Below are 18,440 nucleotides of genomic sequence, written 5' to 3' on the forward strand. Positions count from 1 at the left end.
GGATTCACACTGGAGCCATCTGTTCCTGAAATACTGCACCCCACAGAGCAGACCCACACTGGAGCAGTTGTGAAGAACTGCAGCCCATGGGAAGGACTCACGTTGGAGAAGTTCATGGAGACAGACTGTGTTCTGTGGGGAGGGAGCCCATGCTGGAGCAGGGAAGAGTGTGAGGAGTCCTTCCCCTGAGGAGGAAGGAGCGGCAGAGGCAGCGTGTGATGAACTGACCACAGCCCCCACTCCCTGTGTCCCTGCACCACTGGCAGGAAGAAGGTGGAGACTTGACAATAAAAAAGCCTGGAAAGAAGGGAGGGGTGGGGGGAAGTTGCTTTTAAGATCTGGTTTTCACACTACTGTGATTTGACTGGTAATAAATTAAACTAATTTTCCTAAGTCAATTCTGTTTTGCCTATGACAGTGACTGCTGAGTGAGCTGTCTCTTTCCTTATCTCAACCCATGAGCCTTTTGGTCTGTTTTCTCTCCCCTGTCCAGCTGCAGAGTGAGTGGGTGGCTTTGGTGTCCAGTCAGAGTCAACGCACCACAACGTATCCAACACAGACTGTCTGATGAATTTATTCATGCTATGAATTTATAGGATGAAGAAGCATGACGTTTGATGTAAATCATGGAAACACAGAATATCCTGAGGTGGAAGGCACCCACAGGGTTATTGAGTCCAACTCTTGGCCCTGCACAGGACAACCCCAAGAGAGCATTGTCCTAACACTTCCTGCCAACTCTGACTGGCTTGGTGATATGACCGCTTCCCTGGAGACCCAGAGAAGCTCAACGCATTGACTATATGCAAAATGTTCTATAATTTCCTCTTTCAAAAATAACAGAGCAAACAGTCAAAATGTTTGAATGAAAGACCTGAAGTGCAGGCCAGTGGAGCAGTAGAACTATCAAGAAGGAAATGAACTCCTTACCATTCTGAACATCCAATACATGATGCTTATCCAATGTCCAACCACCCATGTTGGAGGCATCCAGTTCATAACCCTGCAAAATGGCAGTCCGCTTTTCCCAAAGAGTTAGATCCAGGCAGGACTCATACTCATAACCTACAGACACTGAAAAAACAGCACATGTCCTGTTAAGTGCAGGATCTTGTTCTGAAGAAGAGTTTAAAGAATGTGATTTCCTTGAGATACATACAATCTTTTGCTCTCCTAGGACACATGAAAATTCCTATGGCTTCTTAGGCATGTTGAAAATACTGACCAGAATCTTGGGTTATTAAAATATTTTTAGTTAATTAGAGTAAGTGAATTAAGACAGCCATTTTGTGATGTAAGTCAGACTGCTATTGTGCTTTACTTAAAGTACGCAGAGGTGCAGACTAAATGTATTATTAGGCTGAGAGCTACTTCATGGGAAAGAATAGAAGTCAAAACCATCACTTTTCATGTGAATGAAAAGTGCTTTCTTTTTCCTTTTGAAGAATATTTTTTCTCATAATTCAAAGCTTAGATTAGTATTTTTTAGTATGTTTTAATATCCACTGATATTATTTTATTCTGCAAACCGTTTTCAACTCAATGGATACAAGCATTTGAGATGTGCTTCTGTATGTTCAAGACAACACTAGAAGTGCAAAAATCCTCCGTAACACATACCAACAGCTTCAGATAATCCGTAGACCCTCTGATTGTATGCATCAGTTTTATCCCATATGAAGGTGTATGCTAGATTTGGGGATGCAGGGAACCATTTTTGGAAAAGTCTTCCCACCACTGCCACCATAAGATGAACCTTCATTAAATTAAATGGTATAACAGATTGGGTCATAGTAATCTTCAGTACAGACTTATATCCTGCAGCCCTGGAGCTCAAGTATGATAACTTCAAATCAGTTCCTGGTATTGTTGTTTCTTCATGAAGTACCTATGCATTGTTAAGAGAAAAATACAGTATTTAAATGATTTGGAAATTAAACAAAACAGTGCAGCTATCATAAAAGGCTGCCTGACATATTACATGACAGTCCATTAGGAAATATCATCTATATTTGGCCTTCATGGTTAAAAAACCCCATAAATAACAACATTTCACACTTTTTCTAAAAAGTCAAGTCTAAATTTTTCATTATACTGAAGCTGCTTAGTTGGTACTTTCTGCTCAAGCATTTCAAAATTATCTCCTTTATTTTTATGGGACGGAAAGGAAGCATGAGAAAACATTCCAAACTGATTTTTCCTGAGAAGGCAAAAAAGCATCTTTCATCTAAGTGAAAATTACCCCTTATTATGCTGCCACCCATGTCCCAATTAATAAAGGCATGTATAAGAAAGGCAGTAGAGCCTCTAAGGAGAGCAAAGCTTGACATTTGGGTTGGGATGCCTAATTGCTCCTGTAGGAGCAGGAAGAACTTTCAGGTATTTTATTATTTGCATTACCAGTGGATTATAAATACTCTAAACTAGAGCATTCTTCCATTTATTTTGAAGACAGATAAGTAGGATGCCTCAGGGAAAGTTTTTCCATATTTTCTGATCAATATTCACTACTCAGATATCAGCTTATCACTTTCACATTTCAGAGAGGTGGAATGAGTCAATTTTATTTTTAAAAGGTTCCTCCCCTCCTCTACCTTGTCATTTCCTCTGAGCTGCGGAGCTTTTGTGGGTGATGGATGGATGCAAAATGTTTCTGTGTAATGTGGATAAAGAGAGCATATATTGTTCTATGCCTCAGTCAGAACATAAACACTGCAGCCAGCACTTTGAGTGAACAGCTACCAAGTATCCTGGTTTATTGAAACAAACAAAAGAAGAAGAAGAAGAAGGTACCTAGACACATATGTAAAGATAGTGTTTCTTTGGTGGAGAGTGCAAAGGTTGCAAAGGATGCTGAAGCACAAGCCCAGAACCTTAGTGGTGTTACAGGAACACTCTTGCGAAGTAAATTTAGAAAAGTTTATTTTACTTTTCTGTCTCCTGATCCCCAAGTCTGAAGACCAAACACTATTTAGTATTAATGGAAAGCACACTTCAGGAAAAGCATTGTCACAAATACTAGGCTTAAGACTTTAGTGGGATCAAAACCTGGCTACTAAAGAAGTGCTGCTAGCTCTCTATGCAAGAGAAATCCTTGGACACTGCTTCTAAAAAATTGACTGTGTTGAATAGGGTCAAATAATGTGGTTGATACTCAAGGAGGGCAACAAGTGCTACATCCTCTATATTAGCATTTTGTTGGCTCTAAAGAAAGATTTATACAATATTAATTATATCTGCCTCCTTCCCAATAACAGTAACAAAAAATCAGAAATACTATTTTGACTCATTGTCTGGCATTATAATTATTTACATCTGATAGATGGAGACATAAAACTGTTGTTCTCCAGTAAGACTATAATAGAACTATAGGAAATAAAGTAGGAATTGGAAGATACAAGACAAATGAAATTACAGTTTTTAAATTCTTAATTCTTATTCTTTGAATATTTCTTTGTTCCTCTCCAAGAACCTGGCATCACCGAGAAGAAATGACAAGTAGTCACCTTGAAGGAGGTGAGAGTGGCCTCATTTCTCTTTGTAAATCTAGTCTGCTTTCCCTCAGCTCAATATACAGACAGTGTCTAATCTAGAGAACAGGCAAATCTTTTCTACATGAACAAAACCACCTCTCTCTAGAGAGGTAAGTGGTTGTGAACACATTCCTTTTCTGAGACTTTGAAGGAAAAGCACAAACCACCCAGGAACAAAAGACAAATTCCTTCTCAAGACATCAGCAGGATTCTCATATACTGCACATTAAAACTAGTCTAACAGATGGAGGTCTCTGTAAGCAAGAGGAGAAAAAGAAGTAATGTGCTTGTAATAGGACACAATTTAATGGATTTCAGTGGTCTCCTGTTATGACCATTGCTTCTTTTTTACAACTGCAACTGTGGAAGAGCAGTGTTAAACACATAGGTGGTCTTCCAGGACTCTTGGCTAAGATAACAGGCAATAAAGAGGACACCTTGAAGTTTCAATTTTCAAGAAATTCCACTGTGTATTTGGATTACTATCAAATTAGAAACTAGGACACTCATGCAGTTCTCAGCGAGGTTTAAAACAAAAGTTAAACCCCTATTATTAGTTTCTGCAGAAGCCTCGAATGCCTCCTGGAAATCTGACTTAAAACTTCCTTTTTTTCCATAAAATATCCTCTGTAGTAATTTATTTTCTTGAGAAATTCAGAAATGTATAGGTAAGGTTATGCAACTCAATCTCTCTCCCAGAATCAAGCATTACAAAGAGAATTAAACAGTTTAATGTTCATCCAAAAAGGTAAATCATCACGCACAGCAGAGAGCTCCTATGGGAGCCATGACAACACATCAATTGTAAAGCAATCGGGAAAGTCATTGGGTATAAAAGTCACATCAGGAATCACCAACACAACCAAACTGTCTGCACTTTACCTTTTCCAGACTGAGTATCAAACTACCTTCAGAAAGGCTGATACCCTAAGGGGACTGAGCCCAACCACCAAATTCTAATGGCTGATATTTTACTTATGGATGATCAAGCTTCTCTTAAGGACAGCTATGAAGTATTTAACTTAGGGGACTGAGATAAGGGTCACCTCAATCTTCACAGAGCTTGTTGTCCTGAAAGTTCAAGCTGGTGTCTGAGTCACATAAATTGTGCAAGGCACCTCATCTCTCAAGGTCAGCAGAACTAAAGCTGTCCAGGCTCTAGGATGCTTTCCTGCTCCAAAATATGGTATCACTCAACTGACATGCTCTGATGGTATTCAGAACACTGAAAAAGTAATTCAGTTAGGGGGAGAAATGCCTGCTGCATTGCTGTGATTTTTTTTTTTTTTGGCAAATTGAGCAAATTCAGTAGAGGATTTGAGGACAAATTTCACAAATGAGTGCAAACTTTAGTCCTAGTGTCAGAAAAAGGGTGTTTACTGAGAAGTAACAGCTGAGCTGATGCATTAAAATGTAACAGGATCTAGGTTTGAGAGGGGTAAAGATGGCATTTTTAGATACTGGCAACTGCTGCTATTACATAAAGGCTGAGATTAAGGAAAACCAAAATTATACTTTAAGTAGAAGCTGAAATTGCTCATTTCAAGAGAGAAAAAATGTTTTTCTTTCAAAAAAAAATCCAAAAAACCAAACCACCAACCCAAGCTAAAAAAAAAAAAACTAAAAAAAAACCCAAAAAAAACCCTTTCCTCTACAATTGAGGCTCTTTTGAGGCTTGTAAATTAGTATTTAAATCAAGGAGAAATAAAAAGGGAAAAATACTTGGTTTTTCTAGACTTAAAACATGGTTGAGGTGCCACAGAGAAGAGGGGTAGGAGAAAGCCAGACACATGTAGAAATATAATAACGTGTCTATAACAGAATAAAGATAAAGGTATGTACAATGTCTCAAACAGAATGCACAAGAGAAGAAAACCATAAAATTGTGCTGGAAAAGAAGGATGCATAAATGGAGATATTTGGTTCTAAAAATAATCTCCATTTTTTTCTCAGTATGAACTTGAAATTCTGAAGATTTTAGCTCGGTGAAACTAGGATGCAGCATGCATTGAATACTGGGATATCTAGATATCCTATTATATTGTTAGTTTAAATGTTAAAATAGGTTAATTTCTTTGCTGAAAATCTATCCACCCTAAAATTACCAATAATTATTAAGTCATTGAGGCTCATATTTTGTCCTGAATTCCTCTGGGTAAATAGATTTTGCCAACTTCTGCCACACTACTGCCAGTAGTGAGAGTGAGTCTGAGGAGAGGAACCTTGAATATATAATTTGAAGGAAAACATCCAGTTTTCATTCTCTCATACACTTGAGGTGATGGAAACAAGCTGCTCAGAATCTGCAGAAGGCATCCTGCAAGCACATGTAAGAGTGGCTAATAGAAGTTTAGAAGAGGGAAACCCTCAAATACTCAAGTTTCAGAAGTGCTCACTGTGACTTATTGTGGGTTTCTGCCAGGCCACATGGCAAACAGACATTTTAGGAAATAATTAGGAAAAAGAGAGCAACAATATTACCTAATACATAAAAGCAGCTGCAGCTTAACCTGATCTCCCTCATCCACATGCAGTTTATTGTCTCCTTCCACACTGATTAATTTCAGCTAGTTAAGTCTAGGCAAAGCATGGTAACTTGCAATTAATAGTAGATAAAATCATGCCTAAGCAGTCCAAATTTAGTTAACATGTTATTATCAACCCTCTTGAGTAACGATCTATTGGGTCTGTGATCACCTCTTTACCCACTGTGTTTGTTCTTTCCCCTTGCTTGCCTTTTTTTTCTCAGTTTTCTTTCATGCTGCTCCTTTGGCGCAGACTTTAATTCCCCTTCTGATCAATTTGGGATTCATAAGCCACTAAGTACACTCTTGGAAACATTATCTCCAAGGGATGATGAAGCACTTCAAGGGATGATGATTACAGCAGCACATCATTTTCTCCTGCAGTACGTGGTAGCGAGTGCTGTCACAGCACACAAACAGGGTGGCTAACATTGACTGCAAGTACACAGGGAATGACTTCTTTCTCTGTGCCTTCCTCCAGTCTCACAGCCTTTAAACTGGCATTGCCCCTTTTTATATGAAAAGATCAACAGCAGTTCCTCTGGAGCTGAACTTACAGTTTTGAATAGGACCTGGTTCTGCCCATCTTTTATAGAGAGGAGCGATTTTCTTGGGTGACAGATTGCTGAGCATTATGCATTTCTGAGGGGAACCTGACCCGAAGGGGTACATGCCAGTCACAGCTGTGCAGCTCCCACTTGCTGAAGCAGAAAATTACGTGTGGGAAATTTATGTGTGGGATAAGCAAGGAATATAGAAGAAAATACTGCTTCATGTTTTTTTACACAGTACTGAACTGGATTTTTGCACATACAATGAGAGTAACATTTTCCCTCATCATAAATCACCCATCAGCACCAACTGCCTAAGACCCACTGAGAGTATCTCTCCTTCCAGCTGGTTTCCTAGGGAGAAACAACTTGACCCAACAGTCCTGCCTATCAGACCTCCCACCTCACAAATTCTGAACCTGGTACACAATTTCAACCACATTTTAAGTAACAGTAGAAATCTCCAAAGATAATTCAGTTCCTTTAGGTTTGTTAAAAAAAGGGTTCTGGTAGGGAAGAAGTAGTCAATTTGGGACTCCCGTAAGAAAGAAGAAAAGGCTGAATGTAGTCTGTGGGGAAGGACTGGATGCAACAGACAGATGGAATTACAGCAGTGGGTGGGAATTAGTAGGAATCCAGTCTTAGTCCCACTGCTCATGAAATAACTTGTTTACCTCGACACTACAAGTGTTTTTTTAAAATTTGTATTTTCTGACATTCTTCTATTGTAACTTTTTTCTTGATTTATATCTATCTAAGCCATTTTCCATCATTTCAGGAACTGAATCTATCATCTGTTGCCAAAACAAGTAAATCAGAGCTGTTTTTCAGTGGACTCTGTTTTGCAAATACTTCCTTTTAATTGACTTGCAGCTATCAAAGGCACAGAAGTGATAGTGAGGATAAAAGCAACAATTTCCTAGCACAGTCTAGATTTGTATGAGTTTTCAGTTGTAATTTTCTTACATCTTTCCTTTAAACCTGCTCCTTCCATGAATTGCTTAATGATTTAGCTCTTTTCTTAAGAGCTCTGCATGAAAACATTTGAATACATTTTCCGTGTTTCCCTTGAAGAGGCAAGGACATTTCTTGGTGAATGTGAAAAAGAGTGCTCTATGTAATTATGACATTGTGAAGGTAGGGGAAAGAGAAAGAGAAAGAGAAAGAGAAAGAGAAAGAGAAAGAGAAAGAGAAAGAGAAAGAGAAAGAGAAAGAGGGAGGCAGAAGGAGAACTGTTTCATTAGGAAAAATTCAAAAATTAACACCGAGACGTATTGCTTCTTAAAATGCAACTGAAATGCTTTAAGAACGGAGAGACTAATCATTTTATTAGTGATTATTATTTGAGATGGAGGAATCTAATATACCTATCTTGGAAAAATTTAAAAAAAACCCCATTTCATCCAGAAAAATTAAAAAAACCCCCCACTTCATCCATAGTTTTTTCCATTTAAATCAAGGTTTGGATGTTAAGTCTTACTTCGGTATTACAAGTTCTGAAGAAGTTGCTTAGACCACAAGCACTGTCCTCAGTGTTGTAGAGAGTTCTTTCAGTTTATGAAAATCTGTGTGTTATGCTATTTATTAGGACTAAACAGATACTTCAAACTGTGTGTGTCTTTAGGACACAGTGGAAAAACACCTTTCGTTTTCAGTCTCTGAGGTCACTTCTAACAAGAGGGCAATCCTAAAAGGCTGATGTACTATAGTGTGTCCTTTTTATGGGCCTTTTTATAGTGCTTGAATGCTAAAGACATTCTGTAAATTAAGTGATGCAAACAATTGTAAAGCCAGACACTGGTGTACATGCAGCTTTATTACTTTTCTTTTTCAGGTGAAATTTTAAAAATCATCCCATAATATAAATAAATTGGTCTGAAAATAATCACATGTTGCAAATTCTTAGCACTTACTCAGAATTACTTCTTTTTGAACCGCAGTGCACTGTTTTCATTCTGGTTGCTGAACACTAGCCTGGGATAAAATTGTGTTTATTTAAAGCACACCTTACCTGTGTCTCTGGGATGATAGGACTATCTTCAGGAGAAATTCTAAAGAAGGTAGATAAAGGCGATGACACGATAACAGGGTTTGGCCTTACAAATCCGCTTAGATCACAACTAGGAATGTCATTCTCTTCCTTCTTCATGACAAGGGTATCCATGACATAAAAGACATTCCAGGGAATCCATACTGTGTGGTACTGTGTCAGGAATGGTGATCGCTCAAACACCAGTGTCAGAGAGGCACCACCATTCGCTACCAAGTCAAACCTAGGAAAAAACCCCAAGAGGGCTAGCTAGTCAGCAAATTCCCAAAGCCATCCACAGCCTCTATTTTACTGATTGATTCTTCATTCCATTGAACTGCTCTGAATGCAGAATGGCTCTACTGGGAAAAACGGAGAAATCAATTAAATTATATTACATTATACTGCACAGAGAGAACAGAGAGTTTGGGATGCTGCGTTTAAATTAAGCAAGCCTTTCTGCTTCTGAAGTATATAATAATCAGCACGTTTTACATTTTAAGAATGTACGAAGTACAACCTTAGTCAATCACTTTGCTAATGTCTTTTTTCCCCATTATTTTATTATTATCTCAGTTTTACAAGCAGCTCTTCAGTAACACCTTTGCGTCTTTATGACTTACAAGCGCTTCAAAAGGAACTTACATTCCGTCCTGGCGAGTGATTGTATATCCATACTCTGGATAGTGTAGAAAGGAAACATTGACTCCAATGAGTGGTGTTCCATCAGCAGTTAATACTTGGCCTCTTATGACAGATGCAAGACTACAAAAAAGATGCAGGATCAAGTTACAAGTTTGAGGTTTTTTGTTCTTTTTGCATGAATAAAAGCTAGTGAGTGAACACAGACACACACATCCACCCTCACCCACCCACCCCTCTCCACATGCTATCAACTATCATTTAACAAACATTCCTCAGCCTCAAACCCTTTTACAAGTTCACATAATTTATACTATATAAACAAATGCCTCAAAATCTGCAGATAATAATTTTGTTTCAGTATTGTTGATTTTACTTTGGTTTATTTTGTCTGTACTGAGTTACTAAGACCAGAAATTAACTGAAGAATTTTAAGAACTTATAAACTCTAGATGTTCTCACTATAAGTCATACTTCTGGCAGACTCTTAAAGAAAAATGTACTTTTCAATTAGTATCAAAGCAATCTGTAAAACTGCAGGGACTGTGAAGTACAAAATTTAAAAGAGCAATAAGGAACATTGGTGCAACAACTTTTAATCAACTGCTGTGCCCAAACACATTAATGTTGTTAAATTACTGCAAACGCAGTAGTTATAGTGTAAATCATCTTCTTTCACTCAGTGAGATCCCAGACACCTGCTTCCTGTTACTGGCTTATTTTCAGGCCATTACTGCTTCATAGAGCACCAGTCAAATAGTTTATGCAATTATACTGTCGTGCACTTAACAGTTCTATTACATTAATTCATAATTTATATTATTTAGTGAGCTCAGTTTAAAAAGTGCAGCTTTGCTTTTCCTTCTGAAGTGTTTTCATTGCTTTGATATATTTCCAACTGTGCTAGCCCAAATCAACTGGTTAAATAAAGATTTATTTAATCATTAATGAAGTGCCCTGTTGGAATACAGACACTAAGCATGGCAAGGACCTTCTGTAACCTAGTGGCACTGGTAAATTGAATTTTGCAGGAAATGAGACAAAACAAGCAATTTGATATATTAAGAGAAAGGGTTGTTGCTCAAAATCTACACCACAAAATTTGCAGTCATAGAGGATCTTCTCCTCATACGAATCTCACACTCTCCAGTTTCTTTTGTGCTCATGAGTACAGATGAGTCACGCTCACCTCTTATTAAAAGGGCTTTCCCCAGGTATGACGTGGGTGCTGTCTGCTCCGATGAGGAAACTGATCCGCTCATAAAACGCTTTGGCAGCTTGCTGAGACGGCGACTGTTGGCTTTGGCTGATGATATCTTGGGGATCAGGCAGTCCACGACAGTAAGGCTGGTTTTGGCAAGAACTCTGCAAACAGCAGTCAGGATCCATACAGTCAACTAGCCCATCTGTTGACAGAAAGTCACACAAATGAACAAACTCTTCCTCCTTCCCCTGTGCATTGGAATGAGCCAGCCAGCAGGGAGATTAAAAATATTATGTAGTATGAAAGAATACTCATAATTAAGATTTTAATGAATTCACTTTCAATTAAAGAAAGTTTGTTTCCACTGAGTTCTTAAACTCCCATGTAAATCCATGCAAGCTGAATATACTCAGTATCACGTAAAAATGAACCCATTTATTCCACACTTTTCTAAAAACATGTTGAACAAACCAGAAAATGAAGGCACTCAGGCTCTGCATACACTGTTAACTTATAAATATTAAACATTTTAGGTGGGCCTAATTAGCTTTTATGTGAGGTTATTTGGCTTGCTAGAGGAAAGAAAAAAGTAACTCCTACTCTGCTGTTTTCCTCAAGTTTTTTAGCATATCTATGCTGCAAGTAGCTTTAAATATTTCACAACATGTATCAAGGTGGATTCCTTTACACCTTGACAGAAAGGTTTTGTTGCTAGTGGCAAAGGCAATTTCCACAAGTTTTCTACATGAAAATGTATGAGAGAACAAAAACTGTATTTAACATTTAGATTTTATTCTGAATAAGCTGATGGGAAATGCTGGCCAGCATAAACAAGATTTAAACACATGGGTGCTTTTATGCTTGTGTGCTGAAATATTCCCATATGTGGAACATTAGATCTGTCACATCACTGGAAATCTAATTTGATGAAAGATTAAAATCAAGATCAAATTGATAACTACTAATTTGCTGTAAGTAAAGTCATAAGGAAAATGAGCCTGGAAATGTCAGCTACAGAAAATTTCTAGATGAATGTAATCTGGTATCACAGAGCTGATAATTGTTTCCCCAAAAGAACAGCAAGACTGAAATAGCTAAAACATTTTATTATTCCATTTAGATTGCAGAGGGAGCTTGCTTGGAGCACTGAACTGAAAAATATACCAATGCAGCACTCGGAGGAAACCCATGACTGCTTGTCTCACAAAAGAATCTGTCTTTAGAGTAAAACTTCTTTCTGAAGGGAAAAATATCATCCATTTTTGTTCAAAAGAGTGTAAGTAAACAGAGGTCTTCTAAAGGTATTCTTCTAAGTATTGCTGTGCTACGTGGATCAGTTAGAGGACTGGCAAAATAGTAAAGGAGTGAGATTTCTGTTCTTTCCCACATCTAAAATTCTTATTTAACTTGGCTGACTTTGAAATCAGTTCAGGGAAAATAGAAGGGATGAAAAAGGCGTCATTAAGTATATAAAAGTTTAAACTTTTTAAAGAGACAAGAAAGAACATTGATTTTTCCTGGGATGCGGATATGCCAGATTGGCATTCAGGTAGACACCGACAGGCTGGAAAAATGGGCTGACAGGAACCACATGCAGTTCCACAATAAGAAAGTCCTGCACCTGGGGAGGAACAACCTCCTGCACCATAACATAGCTTTGTGGAGAAGACCTTGGGAGTCCTGGTGGACACAAAATTAACATGAGCCAGCAACATGCTCTTGCAGGAAAGAAGGTGCCAATGCCATCCTGGGCTGCGTTAGGAGTGGTGCCAGCAGGTCAGGCAGGGTGATCATTCCCCTCTGCTCAGCACTGGTGAGGCCACACCTGCACACATAGCTCTGTGTGCAGGCTGGGCTTGCTGGTACATGAGACATGGAACATTGTCTAGCCATGGAACACTGAACTAGAGAAAGCTCAGTGAAGGGCTGTGGAGACTGTTAAGGGCTTGACACAGCTCTCCTGCATGGAAAGGCTGAAAGCGTTGATACTGCTGAGCCTGGAGAAAGCTCGGGGGGGATCTCATCAATGTGTACAGATACCTGATGGGAGGGTGTAAAAAAGTCCACCTTCCAGTGGTGCCCAGCAAGAGGAAAGAGGCAATGGGCACAGACTGAAACACAGGAAATTTGGTCTGAACAGCAAAAAAACATTTTTTACTGTAAAAGTGGTTGGATATTGCAATAAGTTGCCCAGGGAATTTGTGGAGTCTTCATCCTTGGAGACATTCAAAACCCAACTGGGCACATACCTGAGCAACCTGCTCTAGCTAATCTGGCTTTGAGCAGGGGATGGGACTAGATGATTTCCAGAGGCCTTTCCAACCTCAGATAGGCTGTGACTCTTGCAATTTTCTAGTCTCATTCTTGTAAAATATGAAACCTTTTCCTAGCTGAAGTACTGACCTCCCTTGTTGCTTTTAACTCCAGAAGCCTGGATCAGTGTCAAAGCTAGGGGTACTGATGGTTAAAAGAACAGTTTTGGGGTTTTATAGATCTGTATGGTCTCCCATGCAATATCTGGTGCAGTTGCCAAAGAAATGCTCAGATTTCTCCATTCATCTTTGTTAGTTTATAAAAAGCAAATGTACATCTGGAGTATAGACTGCAGGTCATAAAACTGCATGAGATTGACACCTTCTGAACTAATCAGCTGGAAATGCATTTTTACAAGCCTCTCCACTAACATCAATCAGAGAAAGAATCTCATTTTCACCAGCCAAGATACAGGGATATGCTGTTTGTTATTTTCCTGTGGAGTTTATCAGTAACTTGCCCAGCCGAGTGACGGATGGTTATGAATCTGGCTCTTTATAACTTGAGAAAACATTTTTCATTCTTTCTCTGTACTTATGTGGCTAGAGCTATCTAGTACCACTAAGTCAAGTACTCTATTGCACTGTGTGAAGCAGAGTAAAATTTCCTCTCTGAAATGGCTGTGCAAATTTATTGATGAATTTTGTTTAGCCTGAAAAATATGAGACTTAGCTCAACAGTGCCTTGTCAGTTATATCACTCAAATATGACAGTGAAATTATAAAGGAAATAGAAACTCCTACAGGCAGCTGGACAGTCGCTATCAGTCTCAGAAGGCTATTTATGTCTTCCTGTTCTAGATGTAAGTGGTTCTATATACAAAAGACGTCATGACTACTTTACTGTTTTCTTCCTCAAAAGCTACCTGTAAAAATCTTGACAAACGTTACTTTTACCTTTGTTGCAAAATGCACTGAATTGCAATGGGGCACGGACTGTTGATAAAATTGCTTATTTGGAGAGATTCATAAAACCATCAAAACTGTGCTCTTGTGAGACCCCAGCTGGAGTTCTGCATCCAGTTCTGGGGCCCCCAGAGTGAGGACATGGACCTGCTAAAGTGAGTGCAGAGGAGCCCAAGAAAGATGATTGGGGGCTGGAGCACCTCTCCTATGATGATAGGCTGAGCAAGTTGGGGTTGTTCAGCCTGAGGAAGAGAAGGCTCCAAGGAGACCTTGTAGCATCCTACAAGTACCAGAAGAGGACCTGCAAGACCTGGAGAGGGACTGCTGACAAGGGCAGATGGTGATGGAACAAGGACAAATGGCTTTAAACTGGAAGAGGGCAGGTTTAGATTAGATATAAGGAAGAAATTGTTTACTGTGAGGCAGGTGAGGCACTGGAACAGGCTGCCCAAAGAAGTTGTGGATTCCCCATCCCTGGATGTATTTAACACCAGGTTGGATGGTGTTTTGAGCAACCTGGTGTAGTGGGAAGTGTTTCTGTTCATGGCAGGGGGGTTGGAACTAGATGATCTTTAAGGTCACTTTCAACCCAACCCATTTTATGATTCTGTGATTAAATGAGAGGAGTCAAGACAGAGGATCCCCACAATGCATGTCTAAAAAGTAGGATGTATCAGCGGCACTGTTTGCTGTAGGAAGAAAAATAGAGGTACAAAGTAAGTCCTGGGCAAAAGATCTGCCAGTGTCAAGGGGAGGTGGTGGCCAAGGACCTACATAAATCACATTCTTGATCTGGCCATCCCAGCAGGACAATTTTGGTGACAGGCAGACTAAGGCAGGAGACAGGAAAGGAAAGAAAACTGTAAAAACAAACCTCAGTTATCCTCACGTACTGCAATTTTGCAACAGACTGCAATGAGTGGACTCAATCATAGACATCAAAATGACTGCTTGTGGGAACAGCTGGTCAGAAAAGCCACAAAAGCACAAACAGCCCTTTATTTATTCCTAAACAGTGTGCAAGGACCTCGCTCAATGTTACTATTGCGGTATCTTTACAAGCATACCTATAGTGTACTGAAATTCTGCACTACTGTTGAGTGAAGAAGCCTAAAATATAGAATGTGGGGCTCCAAATGAGTTCTCACTCCAGAAAGAAATCTTGGAGCCACTGTGGATAAGTCCCATGGATATATGAACCCAGCATTCAGCAGCAGCCATAGATGCAAACAAAAAGCTGAAGAATAATGGGAAGTGTTGGAGCACAAACCAGAGAACATGAGTATGCCACTGTATCACTCCTAGTTCAAGTAGATACTTCCTGAGACTTCCTTAGCTTGGATTATCTTTGCACTTAGCAACTCTTCTGGCATTCAAAACATTCAGTGGCAGTAATTTCTTACTTTAATTAGCAGTCTGTTAACATACAAAAGAAAATATAAATTCACATCTACCCTATTATAATGTTTTGCTAAGCAATTGCTATTAGCCACTATCAGAGAAGAGGCCCCAGTTTAGGCAATCTTTAGGCTGAATTTGTGCTATCCTGTGACAATGTTTGCCAGGAACAGGCTGTCCTAGACTATGCAAGTAACTAAAAAACACGGTAGTGCTAAGTATGCTTTGCTTTATTACAGTGTTTATTTTTGTTTCAGCAAAAAAAGAATATTAATGATCCCTTAAATTTTGCTCGTGGAAATTTTTAACTACTCTAAATAACTGGATAGGAGCTAATAAAAAGCAAACTTAACTAAGGAATTTGTTCAATCGTCTAAACTAAAGAGTAAACAGTGACTTTTCCTGTTTCTTATTATTCCTACAGTGATAACAAAGCATGGCCCACTTTGGTAAAGTATAATAGTGACACATTTTTTCCCCTTAGAAGTTAGGCTTATTCCACCCACACACAGCTCTGACTTCCCTCTCCTCACAAAGTCATTAGGAGTTTAATTCAGGCTAAGATCTGCTTGTTGCACACACTTTCCTTGTGGGCTGCTAAAATGTAAGGAAAAATCCAGTCAAATACAGGGGAAAATAAAGAGTGAGCCTTAACAAGAATGGAAATTATTTCCAAGACTCTGAAAAAATCTGTATTAAAAGGAAGATAAGTAATTATCATCCCATCATATACCAATAGTATCCAGAAGGGAAAATACTCAGGTATGCCTTGATGCCATTAGAATTTCCTATGGAGAATATTCCCATTGAGATCCTTTGGATGCTCATGTTCACAGAATTTGAATAATCAGTCCCAGAAAGAGCTAAGAATCAAAGGAACAGCAGACACTTTTATTAATGAACTCTGCTCATATTAATTTATGAAATATATTCTACCCAGTGTAGGATAAAGCATAAACACTAACCACAGCATATCAAATAGACAATAACTGAGATAAATTATGTAACCACTGAGCCTAGTGAGATGTAGATCACACTACCCAGAGTCATACAATGAATTCAGCACAAGTGCTCAGATAACCTAATCTCCCACAATAAACAAATACAGCAGAAGAATACTTGTGTCAGTCCCTGTAGCTGTCTGAAATTTTAATGCCTTGCTTGGAGGTAAGTGGGTTGATCGCAGGAAAGGGAAGAAATACTTATCTTTCCAGGTAGCTTACAAAGGAGACTTTCTTTCCCCAGTTTTGTTAGGTATACTTCCATTTTAATTTGATTTAATTGTTAAATTTTAACCCTTCTCCTCAGCCACAGTCAAAACCAGAAGTGAATATGCTCTGTACTGAAGCATATGAATTAAGAGAAATGCCATTGACAAATTGCACAACACAGGTCAATCATGGCAAAACAAGGGCTTGGCCAACCCCTTCCTCATGCATAGCTGCACAATGATGTCCATAAAGGCAATAATGAAAAAAGAAAATGAGAGAGAGAAAAATGCAACAAAACACCAGCATTAGCTATTTTTTCCCCAAATTGTTCTTTCTTCTTTAAGTCATCCTGTTAGACTGTTCTGCTCCAATTCCTTGTTCCTTTTCCCCACAAAAAGCTATTACTGTTTTTGGTCTGAAGGAGCAACTTCTTTTCTCTTGTTCCATTTACATGCATCCCTGTTCACCTTGTTCTTCTTCCTCCTACCAATCCATTACCTGCTCCTGACTCTTGCTCTCATATGTCACATCCTTATATGATCTCTAACATTTACTGAACCTGTTTTAGTCTATTATTGGGCTTTCAATGTCTTCTCCTGTTTTGTTCCCTTCACAATCTGTGTTTTTCTCCAAGTTCTTTATGCTTCCACCTAGTTTCTCCTCCATCTTGCTTTGTCTCTCTTCATGTTTGCAGGTTTCTCTTTTTTCCTTATCTTGTAATTCCTTGTCCCACCTGAACTTAATTCCCCAAACAAGCACATCTCTGTGTGGAATCTGGGTCAGACTGTTTAGGGCCCTAAGTATGGAAAACTGCCTCAAAATATATAATATGTAATGTAGAAGGATGACAAGCCAAATGATGTGTACAGGAGCACAGTTTTACACATGTTATTTATTTTCCTCAGGAAGTAAATGCTGCTGTTATCTATAGTTTGTGATGTCTAAGATCCCAGCTGCAGTAGGGATATGAGAGGAAAGAGTCAACCAGCAGTTGCAGAGGCACATGCAGTCTAAAATGGAAAGACAAAGTCCCAGATGACTTTATCATCATCCAGAGGCCCTAATGGAGTTTTTATCTCTTCTCTGAATCTGAAGGTGTTAAGCAAAAAGAATTGATGAGAGAAGGGGAAGAAAGACAGACAATAAAAGCATTATGCTGATCCAATATTTGACTGCATTCACATTTAATCTTGTTTTTGTGGGGTTTTTTTTTATGTGATTCTGGAGTCATGCTAAGTTACAGCCCCTCTAGCTTCCCTAGACTACAACAATAATTGTAGATTGATTCCTTAAGTTAGCAGTCCTGCCTGCATCTCGCTGCAGACTGTCACCTGTCACCTGAATGACAGACTGTGGAAAAGTAAGCTGGAAAAAAAAAAAAAGACTTCTGAGAGCATCCTGTCAGTTACCTGAGCATTCATGGGCTATGGAGAGGTGAGATCTCTGTAGGCTGGGCAACCAATTGTTTCCAGCAATTGCATCATAGTTCAAACTGTAAACTCACAGTTCGGCCTGTTTTCTTGGGACGACTTCCTTGTGAGGTCACTGAAAGTTTTGAACTCCTTCCTTTTTTTCCCCTCTACAACAGTTCACTGGGTTGAAACTATGTTTTTTTCCAGTATAAAAGAACACTGCTGAGAAACTAAGGTGACACCCATCTTTGTCTAAGTACACATCCCACCTGTCTGTCATATGCAGCTTGTAAGGCTTTGCTGACATGCCATAAAGAAGCACTGAAGACCATGGCATATTCTTACAGGCGTAAGAGCGAGTAAAACGTGTGCATGGTTCTCATGGCAGTATTTAATCACCTGACTGAAAAATCTCCATTCCTCAACATGTTCTCCCCAGAGGTAAAGATCCACTTGGTGTCTCTTACCTCCTTCATTGTCCTTACTGTCAGTGCAGAGAGTTTCCATGGCTACGTCACAACCTGCTCCCCTCCATCCTGGCTGGCAGACACAGTGCCAGCCATTTTGGTCCAGTGTGCATCTCCCATTGCTGTTGCACAATCCAGGGCAGCCCTCTGTTGAAACAGACAAAGAGAAATCACAAGTGATTTAAATATTGTAATAATATAAAAAGAGAAAAAAATACAAACAAGGGACACTTATTGGGAACAGGCCTTA

The 18,440-nt window shown here is 39.1% G+C and overlaps 1 protein-coding gene across 1 annotated transcript in view; it reads right to left on the minus strand.

Annotated features, from left to right (window-relative positions):
- TENM3 (teneurin transmembrane protein 3) overlaps nt 1-18,440 on the minus strand; it is a 1,268,339-nt gene that overhangs the window by 47,246 nt on the left and 1,202,653 nt on the right. Inside the window, exons 21-26 of the mRNA XM_017744521.1 lie at nt 18,191-18,337; nt 10,470-10,686; nt 9,284-9,403; nt 8,621-8,882; nt 1,621-1,888; nt 931-1,074 (exon numbers count right to left, since the gene is read on the minus strand). Coding sequence (XP_017600010.1) covers nt 931-1,074; nt 1,621-1,888; nt 8,621-8,882; nt 9,284-9,403; nt 10,470-10,686; nt 18,191-18,337 — 1,158 coding nt within the window. The remainder of the gene's footprint in view (nt 1-930; nt 1,075-1,620; nt 1,889-8,620; nt 8,883-9,283; nt 9,404-10,469; nt 10,687-18,190; nt 18,338-18,440) is intronic.

This window comes from Corvus brachyrhynchos, unplaced genomic scaffold (genome assembly GCF_000691975.1).
Source record: "Corvus brachyrhynchos isolate BGI_N302 unplaced genomic scaffold, ASM69197v1 scaffold17, whole genome shotgun sequence".
Lineage (NCBI taxonomy): Eukaryota > Metazoa > Chordata > Aves > Passeriformes > Corvidae > Corvus > Corvus brachyrhynchos.